General features: G+C 36.1%; 1 protein-coding gene across 1 annotated transcript; it reads right to left on the reverse strand.

Moving 5' to 3' along the window:
• Positions 1 to 5,717: 5,717 nt before the first annotated feature.
• On the reverse strand, positions 5,718 to 6,299 carry LOC137734502 (NDR1/HIN1-like protein 3). The gene has a single exon (XM_068473752.1). It carries the CDS (start codon positions 6,297 to 6,299, stop codon positions 5,718 to 5,720), a length of 582 nt encoding a protein of 193 aa, XP_068329853.1.
• Positions 6,300 to 15,354: the final 9,055 nt, after the last annotated feature.

Raw genomic sequence — 15,354 nt, forward strand, 5'->3', positions numbered from 1 at the left:
GCATTGTGCTTAGATAATTCTTGTTTTGTGAACTGCCTTGAATAACATGTTTGACAGAGCTTTTAACGTATCCTTAGGTGATACACAAAAGCACATTATGTACACGAACTCGCATTCTAGAAGAGTCAAATCTAAAGACATTCCACTTACAAGCAAAGAGTCAAATCTAAAGACATTTCACTTATAAGCGGAGAAAAACGATATGGGACTTGAATTGTACATAAATAAATACGTGTACTCCAAATAATTGTGTAGGGTGGCCATGGAATTAGGCCCAGGTTAGGCCTGTGTCTTTGGCCCAATTATTTTAATTCATGAGGCTGTGTGTAAAAACAATCTCATAAATTTTCGTTTTGATAGGATGCAATGACTTGGATGTCACTCAACTCATAGTAGGTCATCTTGTTAGGGTTTGTGAGGGTACTGTTGAGGGCAAGGTTGTTGATCTCGTTGTAATTGAATTGGTTAATTGATCTCGTTGTAATTGAATTGGTTAAGGTAAGCGCCGTTGACGAAGAATTCGAGGGTTTGTACAACTCTGATTCTGAATTTCTTTTGTTCCAAGCAAGCATCGGGACTGGCAATGCCAGCCCGACGTTGCTGTTATTCTCGCTATCTGAGCTTTCAGTTGCAGGCAAGGCTAAGAAAATGTTTGTGAATGGAAGAAAGGTCACAACAAAAGAGATGGGGTTTACTTTACGATTTATAGGTTACGTACAATTCTTAGGGTTTTTATCCGAAAAGACATATTCGATGAAACATTTATAATACCAAGAAGTGTCCATAGAAATTTCGAGTCCAAGTCATCATGGAGCTCAAGTTCCTTAATTATCTAATAACTCTAGTGAATACTTAAGTATTATCCGCGATAATATTAGAAGTATTTATGGAGAAATTGGAACTCTTTGTATAGTTGGACTCGTGCATTATTTGTACCTTCATATGATTAATGAAATATAATTACTTACAACATATAGTTTTCTATACATACTGTCGACAAGGACGAGATTACTATATGTTCCCCTGCCACGTAAGTAAAGTTCCGCCTATTTGATGGAATTGACAGAATCTCGAAAATGTTGAACCCTCTGATAAGAGTGAGGATCCCGGAGATCCTCCAATCACATTCGTTCATCGTAAATCGTGCGACTAATTTTTGCTAGGTACTGTTTATATTCAATTTTAAATAAAAAAAATTACAATAATTTCTGATCGTACGATATACGATGAATGGATGTGATTGGAGGATTTGACGAGGATTATCCTGACTTTGATAAAAGAGAAAAATGGTGAATATGATCATGTGAGTTTCTCTCCTGACCTTTGGGGCACTGACATGCATGACCAAGTTAAACATGTAGAGTAGAACACCTCATTTGGAAAAAATCCAATGGAATTTGGTGGTTTTGGTTTGAAATAAGATGGAAGTTTGAATTTTGTAGAAGAAATAAAATACGTGCACTCCACATTGTGTTGGTTGGGCAAGGCATGGAGCTAAGCCCAAGTTTAGGCCTATAAATTTGACCCAAAATCTTACGAAGAAAACAGTCTCATAAACTCATACGCATTGTCTCAAGAGTCAGAATTGGGCAAGTAAAAACCAATTTCAATAGGTTAAAGTTGAAAATTGTAGTTAACACGAGGCAAACGGTCGAGCACTTTACAAACTAGCTATTAGGTTAATGGTATTTATCTTCACAATATAAAAAGAGAACGGTGCTAAGGTAGAATCAACGGCCCTTCTTGAGGCAGAAACAAAAATTAAACTTCCGAGCACTTTGTAGTGTTGTACCTATCCCAAGATGTCCCATTAAAACTCATCAAAGGAAGCTTTAGATTGCAGATGACCTCGCCACACATTCTACCAACCTTTTCTCGGAAAGCAATCTCGACGCCGATATTGTAAATTTGGTCAGCATTCATAGGTTGCCGATCAAACAACAGAGTCTTACTGTGCCCTTGAACAACTACATTCTGAAAAATCGTTGTATTCTTAGGGCCTTGGAGAAACGGTGTCGTCGAACTATTCATCAGAGTAACAGGACCAAACCTGTTATTTTGATAGCGTGCAGTGACGTGGATGTCACTCAACTCAAGTAGTAGATTATTTTGTTAGGGTTTGAGAGGGTTATGTTGAGGGTGAGGTTGTAGGAGATAGTATGGTTGACTTTGGTGCAATTGAATTGGTTAAGGTAAGCGCCGCCGATGGAGAATTCAGGGACTTTGTATGACTCCGAATGCCTTCTGCTCATTAGAGCAAACATAGCAGTAAACAACAAGAACAGAAATAGCAGCACGCCACCCCCGGTATTCTTGATGTCTGGGCTTTCAGTTTCAGACATGGCTAAGAAATTGTGTTAGTGAATAGAAGAAAGGTTGCAAAAGTTCTAGGGTTTAGGGTTTGTAGGCTACGTACATTTCCTAGGGTTTATGTTGAAGAAAAACCTACTTAATTACAAAATGTAAATTTATTAACATTTATGATGCTTAGGGGAGAAGAAAGAAATCAAATCTATTTAACTTCATGTCAAATCTAAAATTGCCGTAATTGTTAACTTATTATTCTACTAAATGATATGATCAAGGTATAAACCCAGTTTATTCAGTGGAGGAGCCAAGATTTTTAAATAATGGATCATGATTTTGACCAAAAAAAAAAAACTTTATTAGACCATTACATGGGACACCTGGTAGGAACTTGTCGATTCTTGCCAACATATGCCGAAGGCTTATACCAACAATTACTATATGATATGGGCTTGTCAACGGTAATTATAGGAAACGATGGAGTGATGTTGAAGCCTTTCAAGGTTTTTCAATTAAGGCATTTCATCGAGAGTTTGATGGCACAATAGAGTTGCAAACATGAAGAAAGAAAAGGAAGACAAGGATAATACAAAAATATAGAAGAAGAAGAAGTAGGAGAAGGAGGTTATAATTTGATTTGCCTTAGCTATTTATAGGGTCAAATATAATACACATGCAAATATACATGGAGTTTTTAAAGTTGCATGTTTGTGTTAGGGACAACAAATAACCCTATATTGGCTCCGCCGCTGAATTTATTGATGCATCTCCGCTCAAAAAATAATGCTTGAAGTTCTTTTTTCTAGACAAATAATGTTTAAGTTCAAACTCATAATCTTCAAGACTTCAACCATTAATTTTTCTCCGGTTACACGGTGACAAAAGGCGAAACAACTAAGCAACTATCAACCTAGGCCGAGCTTTGACCCAAAAAAAAAAAAAAAAAAAAGAACCTAGGCCGAGACCTCCCAGCTTATTAAATGGCAAAACTAATCAAAGACCACTATAAGAAGACTCGGTTCATATATAAACCATCAAACAGGTCTAATTTAGAAGAGCAACTTTTACAAAATAAACACGCTAGCTGTGTAACCGTGTTATAGAACTCTTTCTCCTAATTTAACCGTAGTGTCGGTAGCAAAACTTCTCTCATGGCAATACAGCACAACCTTTTAATATCTTTAGTTTGAATTCCTGAAAACCTAGCCTCTGGTTTATTCACATTTCACAGCATCTCGTTCCTGCAGAAAAATCTAGCAACCCATGCTGGAATTTGCAACCAAAATTAATACTACTGTCGCAGTTTTGACCTCGATCTATTTGCCGTCGGTCAAAAATCCAGGCTTCGATATTGTTTAGGTCAAATTTACACGCACACATATATGAAAGGAATATACGTTCAAAAATCAAAATTATTCATTCAACCAATCTGGCAAAAAAGAAAAAGAACTGCAATGTATGTTGACAGAGTAAATGATATCACAAAATATTTATTTTGGTACGTGCACTTTATTATTGTCAGCATACTTTGAGACAAGTAGTTTTGTTTTTTGTGAATTAGACAATATAGCCATTTAGGGGGTTTTCTTGTTGTAGCTCTTACTAGAGAGATGTAACCTAGCTGAGGAATTTGAAGGATTTGCTTCTTCTCATGAGTATTAAGTTAAAAACTGCATGATAATCTCCATTAGCAATGTTAAGTCTGTTTTCCTGCATTGTGCTTAGATAATTCTTGTTTTGTGAACTGCCTTGAATAATATGTTTGGCAGAGCTTTTAACATATCCTTAGGTGATATACAAAAGCACATTATGTACACGAAGTCGCATTCAAGAAGAGTCAAATCTAAAGACATTCCACTTATAAACGGAGAGGAACGATATGAGACTTGAATTGTACATAAATAAAATACGTGTACTCCAAAGAATTGTGTAGAGTGGCCATGGAATTAGGCCCAGGTTAGGCCTGTGTCTTTGGCCCAATTATTTTCATTCATGAGGCTGTGTGTAAAAACAATCTCATAAATTTTCGTTTTGATAGGATGCAATGACTTGGATGTCACTCAACTCATAGTAGGTCATCTTGTTAGGGTTTGTGAGGGTAATGTTGAGGGCAAGGTTGTTGATCTCGTTGTAATTGAATTGGTTAAGGTAAGTGCCGTTGACAGAGAATTCAAGGGTTTGTACAACTCTGATTCTGAATTCCTTCTGTTCCAAGCAAGCATCGGGACTGGCAATCCAGCCCGACGTTGCTGTTATTCCCACTGTCTGAGCTTTTGGTTGCAGGCAAGGCTAAGAAAATGTTTGTGAATGGAAGAAAGGTCACAACAAAACAGATGGGGTTTACTTTATGATTTATAGGCTACGTACAATTCTTAGGGTTTTTATCCGAAAAGACATATTCGATGAAACATTTATAATACCAAGAATTGTCCATAGAAATTTCAAGTCCAAGTCATCATGGAGCTCAAATTCCTTAATTATCTAATAACTCTAGTGAGTACTTAAGTATTATCCGCAATAATATTAGAAGCATTTATGGAGAGATTGGAACTCTTTGTATGGTTGGACTCGTGCATTATTTGTACCTTCATATGATTAATGAAATATAATTACTTACAACACATAGTTTTCTATACATACTGTCGACAAGGACGAGATTACTATATGTTCCCCTGCCACGTAAGTAAAGTTCCGCCTATTTGATGGAATTGACAGAATCTCGAAAATGTTGAACCCTCTGATAGGAGTGAGGATCCCGATGATCCTCCAATCACATCCGTTCATCGTAAATCATGCGACTAGTTTTTGTCAGGTACTGTTTATATTCAATTTTAAATAAAAAAAATTAAAATAATTTATGATCGTACGATATACGATGAATGGATGTGATTGGAGGATTTGACGAGGATCATCCTGACTTTGATAAAAGAGAAAAATGGTGACTATGATCATGTGAGTTTCTCTCCTGACCTTTGGGGCACTGACATGCATGACCAAGTTAAACATGTAGAGTAGAACACCACATTTGGAAAAAATCCAATGGAATTTGGTGGCTTTGGTTTCAAATAAGATGGAAGTTTGAATTTTGTAGAAGAAATAAAATACGTGCACTCCACATTGTGTTGGTTGGGCAAAGCATGGAGCTAAGCCCAAGTTTAGGCCTACAAATTTGACCCAAAATCTAATGAAGAAAACAGTCTCATAAACTCATATGCATTGTCTCAAGAGTCAGAATTAGGCAAGTAAAAACCAATTTCAATAGATTAAAGTTGAAAATTGTAGTTAACATGAGGCAAACGTTCGAGCACTTTACAAACTAGCTATTAGTTTAATGGTATTTATCTTCACAATATAAAAAGAGAACAGTGCTAAGGTCGAATCCACAGCCTTTCTTGAGGCAGAAACAAAAATTAAACTTCCGAGCACTTTGTAGTGTTGTACCTATCCCAAGATGTCCCATTAAAACCCATCAAAGGAAGCTTTAGATTGCAGATGACCTCGCCACACATTCTACCAACCTTTTCTCGGAAAGCAATCTCGACGCCTATATTGTAAATTTGGTCAGCATTCATAGGTTGCCGATCAAACAACAGAGTCTTACCGTGCCCTTGAACAACTACATTCTGAAAAATCGTTGTGTTCTTAGGGCCTTGGAGAAACAGTGTCGTCGAACTATTCATCAGAGTAACAGGACCAAACCTATTATTTTGATAGCGTGCAGTGACGTGGATGTCACTCAACTCAAAGTAGATTATTTTGTTAGGGTTTGAGAGGGTTATGTTGAGGGTGAGGTTGTAGGAGATAGTATGGTTGACTTTGGTGCAATTGAATTGTTTAAGGTAAGCGCCGCCGATGGAGAATTCAGGGACTTTGTACGACTCCGAATGCCTTCTGCTCATTACAAGAGCAAACATAGCAGCAAACAACAAGAACAGAAATAGCAGCACGCCACCCCCGGTATTCTTGATGTCTGGGCTTTCAGTTTCAGACATGGCTAAGAAAGTGAATAGAAGAAAGGTTGCAAAAGTTCTAGGGTTCAGGGTTTGTAGGCTACGTACATTTCCTAGGGTTTATGTTGAAGAAAAACCTACTTAATTACAACATGTAAATGTATTAACATTTATGATGCTTAGGGGAGAAGAAAGAAATCAAATCTATTTAACTTCATGTCAAATCTAAAATTGCCGTAATTGTTAACATTATTATTCTACTAAATGATATGATCAAGGTATAAACCCAGTTTATTCAGTGGAGGAGCCAAGATTTTTAAATAATGGGTCATGATTTTAACCAAAAAAAAAAAACTTTAAATAATGGGTTGATTTTTGCCAACATATGCCGAAGGCTTATGCCAACAATTACTATATAATATGGGCTTGTCAACGGTAATTATAGGAAATGATGGAGTAATGTTGAAGTCTGTCAAGGTTTTTCAACTGAGGCATTTCATCAACCGTTTGGTGGCACAATAGAGTTGCACACAAGAAGAAAGAAAAGGAAGACAAGGATAATACAATAAAATAGAAGAAGAAGTAGGACAAGGAGGTTATAATTTGATTTGTCTTAGCTGTTTATAGGGTCAAATATAATACACATGCAAATATACATGGAGTTTTTAAAGTTGCATGTTTGTGTTATGGACAACAAATAACCCTATATTAGCTCCACCACTAGATTTATCGATGCATCTCCGCTCAAAAAACAATGCTTGAAGTTCTTTTTTCTAGACGAATAATGTTTAAGTTCAAACTCATAATCTTCAACCATTAATTTTTCTCCGGTTACACGGTGACAAAAGCCGAAACAACTAAGCAACTATCAACCTAGGCCGAGCTATGACCCAAAAAAAAAAAAAAAACCTAGGTGGAGACCTCCCAGCTTATCAAATTGCAAAACTAATCAAAGACCACTATAAGAAGACTCAGTTCATAAACCCTCAAACCTTCCGAGGTCTAATTTAGAAGAACAACTTTTACAGAATGAGACGCCATGCTAACAGTGTAACCGTGTTATAGAAATCTTTCTCCTAATTTAACCGTAGTGTCGGTTGCAAAACTTCTCTCATGGCAATACAGCACAACCTTTCAATATCTTTAGTTTGAATTCCTGAAAACCTGGCCTCTATTTTATTCACATTTCACAGCATCTCGTTCCTGCAGAAAAATCCAGCAACCCATGCTGGAATTTGCAACCAAAATTAATACTACTGTCGCAGTTTTGACCTCGATCTATTTGCCGTGGGTCAAAAATCCAGGCTTCGATATTGTTTAGGTCAAATTTACTCGCACACATATATGAAAGGAATATACGTTCAAAAATCAAAATTATTCATTCAACCAATCTGGCAAAAAAAAAAAAAAAAAGAACTGCAATGTATGTTGACAGAGTAAACAATATCTTTATTTTGGTACGTGCATTTATTATTGTCAGCAGACTTTGAGACAAGTAGTTTTGTTTTTTGTGAATTAGAACAAAATAGCTCCCCATCACAAGTCGTGTCACTGACTCATTGCCCGACGGAAGTGATCATCTTTAATTACATTTTAATTACCTTAATTAAACTATAATTAGCAGATTCAGATTCTACAATTGCTTGCTGCATATACAAGTATTAAAGTATATAAACAACTAGGTTCAAGTCAAACAAACGCAACTACTTGGGAGTATAGAAAGAAAACTATGCATTATTATAATTAACCGCCCACTAATTAAAAATTAGATACAAACATAAAGTTAGGTGATAGTTGGGGAAAAATTTTTAGAATACAAAGTCACGTGGTGCAAGGTCGGATGTATATTGGGACTTAGGACCACCTTAAGGTTGGGAAACAATAATGTGAAGGTTCTCCAAGGACTTTCTGAATGTATGGTATGAGTATCTTTTGGCTTACCAAGTGTTTGATGTCACATCCTGGCCCGGGGCGGATCACTTCCCGGGCCCGCTCCACCACCGTAGCACGATATTGTCCGCTTTGGGCTTCGACCACGCCCTCACGGTTTTGTTTTTGGGAACTCACGAGCAACTTCCCAGTGGATCACCCATCATGGGATTGCTCTAGCCCTCTTCTCGCTTAACTTCGGAGTTCCTACGAAACCCGAAGCCAGTGAGCTCCCAAAAGGCCTCGTGCTAGATAGGGATGGGAATATACATTTAAGGATCACTCCCCTGGCGCGATGTGGGATGTCACAATCCACCCCCCTTAGGGGTCCGACGTCCTCGTCGGCACATCACGACCAGGGTTAGGCTCTGATACCAAATGTCACATCCCGGCCCGGGGCGGACCACTTCCCGGGCCCACTCCACCACCGTAGCACGATATTGTCCGCTTTGGGCCCCGACCACGCCCTCACGGTTTTGTTTCTGGGAACTCACACGAGAACTTCCCGATGGGTCACCCATCCTGGGAGTGCTCTCGCGCGCTACTCGCTTAACTTCGGAGTTCCTACGGAACCCGAAGCCAATGAGCTCCCAAAAGGCCTCGTGCTAGGTAGGGATGAGAATATACATATAAGGATCACTCCCCTGGACGATGTGGGATGTCACATTTGATGTGATCTTTGCAAGGCATATCTAGGTAGCACTCGGCATGTTGCGTTGACAAAACTCAACAAATGCTCTCTATAACACTCATCAGATTGTTTCGACAAATGTTGATATATGTTGATGTTTGCACAACATGCTTTGGATGACGACAATAAGCCTACCAAGTGTTCGATGAAATGACTTCGTAAATAAACTAAAATTTGTTTGCGCGCTTTGTGTTGTGTTTCTATCTTAAAAACTTTGACCTTTAATATTGGGACCCCCACGATTTAAATCCTAAATCCACCGCTGATATGGTGTATTTAACATTGTTATTATTATAAATCAACAACGTAATTGATATATCACACTTACAAAAATATATTGATAAAAAATAAATTCATGTATTATAATTTAAATAAAATAATAACGTTACATGACCGTTTTTACTTTAAATCCACCGAAAATTACAGGTAGTTGGAGGCTCTGCAGGGTGATATTCAACGGGACTTTTTCATCTGACCTTTTAGTGTTATAAAAGTGCATGTGCTATAGACTATAGTATGCAGTCGGACCTAATATGTATATACTTTTGAAAAATGCTGTAAAATTCTATTAAGGCACGCAATATATTTTTAATTAGTGACTTTCTAATGGATTTGTTGATTTTTGTTATTGTTTAGTATTAGGGTTTCCCTTTTGTCAAGGGCGATGCCAACACGTTTTCATTGATTCTGTGATTAGCACTCTTTCAACCTTTAACCATTTTCTAGGCAATCTCACAATAATGATTACAAAATTATCTACCGTGTGATTCACATAAAAATCACATAACTTTTCTGTTTCTGCGCAAATGTATAAGAAAATGCAGTGTCACAAGAGATTGTTTTAGTGAACCAGAAAGCAAGGTGGGTAAAATATGTGCAATAATGCAAGTGAAGTGGCACTAAAAAATATAGGCTGGTATTATTTATACATTTATTTTTACTTTTTAAATATTTCTTTTAATTTTTAGTTGTCGAATCGAATGATGAAAAAGATCAATAAACAAAAATTAATAAAAATATGTGAGAGGTAAAAAATAGTGTGAATAGAACTATCCAAAATATATTCTCTGTACGACTTATATAATGACAAGACATACCAGCTTTTGTCCTTGATACACAGAGAAACTATAAATTATTCAAGCTCTTTGTAACAAATAAACAACATTCATGCACCAAGCAAAAGTACATTTTAATCTAACGACTCAGGTTTTATTTTAGAAACAAAAATTTAAAAACAGACTCCTCGAAAGGGAATATCGTTGCTCACTCTTCTCAAGTGATAATGATACTCATTATCATGTTTATTATTGTTGAATAAGTATAAATTTTAAGATAGGTGTAGTGACTAACCATAAAATAATAAGTAAAAATATCGTCAATTAAACAAATTTTAATTTTTGTGGCTGTAGAAAAATGAACGTGCATGCTTATAAAACAGCAAATAGATAAGAAAATATATATATAATCTGGAGTCAGACTTTTAACATCGCAACCGCACCGCACGGCGTTGAAAATAAGATTCCGTCTTTGCTTGGCTGAGAAGGCAAGTACCCCAACTGCCACTTGGGCCCTACCATGCCCTAATTCAAACATAAAATTACCTAATCACAGTACCGTCAAACCCCTCCAAAAGCCTACTCTCTCAATTTTTTCCCACGAACTGTTTTCCATTTTCCGGCGATCTACCTCGTAATAAGTAATTTCCTTTTCCCCTTTTTGGTTTCACCTGTCCCTGTCTTTGACTCGTTAAAATAAGCGGCATATATGTCGGCAGCTCGGACAGGGACCCCGCCGGATCACCCCACACGTGTGCCCAAGTTCTTCTTGGATTCATATTTCAGTTTTGATATCATCCCTGGATCTCTACATCTCAGGTCTTGTTTCTTTTCTGTGCGGAAAATTGGTGAAATTTTAGGAGATGAGACTACTATATGATTGAGAGAGAGCTTGTTCAGATGTGTCAACCATGTCGTTCATAAGCGTTTGTCAATTGTCACAAGGTTGTTGAAAACGTATTGGTTTTACTCGTTTCATTGGGGTTCACTTGTTGCAAGAACTGTCGTAGTTAGACGACTGTACTTAATGTTTTCTGATGCTTTGCTATATTGTAGTTCAGATGTGATTAAAACATTATAAATTTATTTTCCTTGGACTCCATAGTCCATACCATTTTCTTGAGCAAATGTACAATTTTTCTATCAATTTTTTTAGTAATTAATATGGAATAAAAACTACCAAAATAACATCTCAAAAGGATGAGCTAACTATTTTTAATATGTTGAGAGTTGTAAGCTGTTTAAATAATTTGTCTTTTTTTACCAATTAATTTTACGTTAGATGTTCACATTCTAAAAGAGTTTTAAAATTAAAACTTGCTATTTTGAGCTAACTACATTTAATGGTTTTTCCATTCCGCTAAGCGGATCGATAAATATCATTACTCATTCGTTGAGATTAATAGTTGACGCTCGAATGTTCTTTCATCAAATCTTTTAGTTTGTACCCTTAACTAAGCTAATAACGTGACTTATAGATTTGTTCATACATACTTCTTTTAGTAATAAAATGGCATTTACAAGGACATATTTTCTTTTTCATTCAATCTTAAATTTTTTAGTACATTGATATTTTTACACTAAGGGGAAGGAAAATTCGGCAAAGTCACATAATTAGCAGCTTAATTTGGTATAGAATTTGTCATCCACGAGATTGAAACCTAAGACCTTTCACATTCGAGAAATATCACTAAATTATAATATTGAATGATTTATTTAACCTGAAATTAAAGAGAGAATAATATGGATTATTTCTTGCCCACAGACTACGGGCCAATCAAGTGGTACTAAGTCGATGGAAATAGGCAAAACCTACGGCCGTTTAAAGCGCAAAAAGGGCACATTTTTCTCTCCTTCTCTAACGCACATGGAGATGCGCGTCAAGGCTGTGTCGTTTTTGCCACGGACATCACCCACGTCTTTCCCACGCACTGGGTCCATCAGCTGCCACGCAGTTCCATCGTGAGGCGACAAAGACACATGGGTCCCGATCCCTCCCTCTCATCGCCACGTGGGACCAACCCTCTTTTGGGTTTTATCGTCAACACCGCCACCGACGACCACCAACTTGGTGCTGAAAGCGACGACACGTCCAGCACTTACTTGGTGGGCCCCGCTCCACAACGTGGCCATGTCAGCTCCTACTCGACACAAGTGTCGTCACGCGCTTTTCCCCGCCAAACTCCTGCCGTACGTGTCCCGCCTTGGATCCTCTGGGCCCCACTAAAACACCTTCCTTTTTAATTATAATATTAATTTGACGTTTTAACTGAGAAATATGATTTTAAATCAAACTGAGCCTTCAATATCGAATATTTGTCAAATCAACCTTTAATCTTTGGACACCTAGCCACTGGTAAAGAGACCAATCAACCGTTTAGCAGTTACAGTTCGTTTGAAAATATTTTTAAAATGATTAAAACGTTTTTAAAATCAAGCTTTAATAATAATAAAATAAAATAAAAACTTTAATGAAAAGTTTTAAGTACTGTTTATTTGAATGAAAAACTATATTTTTACATTAAAAATTCAATTCTGATACTATTCATTTTATCATTTATTTTATCCTTATTGTTAAAACTAAAAGTTTTTAAATCTTTTTCATTAATTTCTCTTAAAAAAAACCTTCAAATATTTTCGTAATTAAAAAACATTTTTAATTATTTTAAAAGTACGTCAAAACGAGCCCTTAAACTAAGTTTCTCGCTTTCCCTACTTCCCCCCTTCCATGCTTCGGCTGCATGCAACTGCTCCTTCTGTTTCACAACCCTAACCCACTTTTCCTCTCTATTGCAACTCAGAGAAGAAGAAGAATATGAGTCGTCCGTTCAAGCCTTCTGATTAATTTTTTCTGTAGCCATGGAACAAAACACCATCGACCGATTCCAACCCAGCTAAGGCCTACAACCACCCACCACCGTCAACGGCAACTCTCCTTCCCGTCCTCACCGCCAGCATCGTCGACGCACGTCTTTTCTTCAATCTTCTGGTCGCTGACTTCAGTTCTAGTCCGAAACCTCAAAAAGCATTAATATTACAAAAATGTTACTTTTATCATATTTTTTTATACTTTTAATATTATTAAACTTATTATCGACTTAATGAACAATGGTAAACGAGAGAAATCGCTTTTAAGAAAATAAATAAATAAATAAACTAGAAAACTGGTTTCTATACCTCCAATTGTTTTCGCCTTACACGCATTTTTAACATTTGAATTAAAAAGTTCAAGGAAATTTTAAAAGACAAAACAAATAAAAGTGTGCAAAGAAGAAAAGACAGAGACTCAATATTCAAATAGAGTAAGCTAACAAAGTGTGACATCCCACATCGTCCAGGGGAGTGATCCTTATATGTATATTTTCATCCCTACCTAGCACGAGGCCTTTTGGGAGCTCACTGGTTTCGGGTTATGTAGGAACTCCGAAGTTAAGCGAGAAGGGGGCTAGAGCAACCCCATGATGGGTGACGCACTGGGAAGTTGTTTGTGAGTTCCCAAAGACAAAACCGTGAGGGAATGGCAAGCCCAAAGCGGACAATATCATGCTACGGTGGTGGAGCGGGCCCAGGAAGTGATCCGCCTCGGGCCGGGATGTGACACAAAGACATTACGTGGAGAAGCATGATAAAATTATTAGGGTGAACTGAAATTTTTTTTTCCCAATTATCACTGAAATGCAAATTAGGTTTTTTTTCTTCGAAAAAATCAGTCTTTAAATGAATAAAAATTTGTTAATTACATTCTTGAAAAGATACGAATCTACTCTATTCAATTTTTCATTAATTTAAGCCACTTGATTTGCATGTGACACACTTTGGAAGATTAATAGTTTTACATAAGTTTAAGGTCCTTTTTTTTCAAAAGAAATAGTGAACGGAATTAAATTTGGAGTGTAAATTAAATGTTAGATTCGTAACTTTTATGCAATGTTAAAGGCTTGTAGGTGAGAAAATGACGATATTACCCACTAAAATGTCCTATGATTTTTTGTTTTTTAACAAGCGATATTAACTACAGTAAGGGGGTGGGGGACTAGGCTAAGTCTTATAATAGACTAGCAATAATATGGTTCAAACTCACATTTGACAAGAATCAAACCTAAGACCTCTTACTTATAAGTGAAGAGGAATATCATTAGACCGTAGTACTAAATAGTATCATGTGACTTAAGGTGACAAAAAAATAGATAAAGTAATTTTGAATATAATCTATGTATACCAAAGGAGAAGGCAAAAAATAGTGGGATTGTGAGTTGTTACGTTCATTAATTTTTAAAATATATTGTAGTAAAAAACAATAATATCTAAAATAAAATATTAAAAAAAGCCAATTGCCACATGCCGCAAGAGGCTAATACAAACTACATATTAATGAACCCTCTCTTTTGTCAACCACAAGGGCGTGAAAAGACACCTTTGTCTTTCTAATTTCACAAAACAATTTTTTTTAAGCCTCACTAATTTTATCATCTCTAATTTAAAAAATAGAAAAAAAAAAAAAAAAAAAAAAACTCTCTCCCTCTTTCCCCACTCTCACGTTCTCTCTCACTTTCTTCATTTTTCCTTCAATTTTAAAAATAAAAGTAAAAAAGTTCACACACACTTTGTTTGTGGGCATATACTAATGGTAAGATAAAATTAGCAATTTTAATGTGTTTAGAAATTATTTTATAAAAAAAAAAATTTTAAAAATTAGGGCTTGTTCAGTATCCTATTTGAAATTTTTTATAATTTCTCAAAACATTTCTTAAGAATTTTTCTTGAAAACTCAAAAACTTGTTTGGTATGCGATTTAAAAATTTTAAATCTTACAACTTAAACTGGATAAAAAGATCCAAAAAGAGGGGTCGAGAGAAAAAGATGAGAGAGGAGGAAACAAAGTAAGAGATGATTGGAGGAAAGAAAAGAAGTAAGAGGATTGGAGGAGATAGAGAGGAAGAGGAGAGAGAAAGAACTAAGAGAATGAAGAGAATGGATTGGAGGAGAGATGAAAAAAGTAAAAAAAAAAAAAGAAAAAAAAAGGAGGAGATAGAGAGGAAGAGGAGAGAGAAAGAACTAAGAGAATGAAGAGAATGGATTGGAGGAGAGATGAAAAAAGTAAAAAAAAAAAAAAAAAAAAAAGGAGAAAGAAGAAAAGAGAAATAGATTTGGAGCAAGAGAGGAGGAGAGAGAGAAAAGAAAATAGTGAATTATATTTTTGAGTTAGTCTTGAGTTCAATTTTTGAAAATAGTCTAACCAAATAAATTTTTAAGGCTTAAAACTTAAAAATTATTTTTGAATTTAAAAAGTTAAATTCAAGTAGAGTACGTTCTTAATTTTCACTGAGATGGTATGTAATTCACGAATTATAATAGCAATTCAGCCAAATTATTATATAACCAGATAGTCTAGAAGACTAGAATGCTGCCCGTACACGCGTCA

The sequence above is a fragment of the Pyrus communis genome, chromosome 5, assembly GCF_963583255.1.
Source record: "Pyrus communis chromosome 5, drPyrComm1.1, whole genome shotgun sequence".
NCBI lineage: Eukaryota > Viridiplantae > Streptophyta > Magnoliopsida > Rosales > Rosaceae > Pyrus > Pyrus communis.

Excerpts from the sequence above, each read along its gene's own strand:
- LOC137734502 (XM_068473752.1), bottom strand. The coding sequence starts at position 6,299 with ATGTCTGAAACTGAAAGCCCAGACATCAAGAATACCGGGGGTGGCGTG.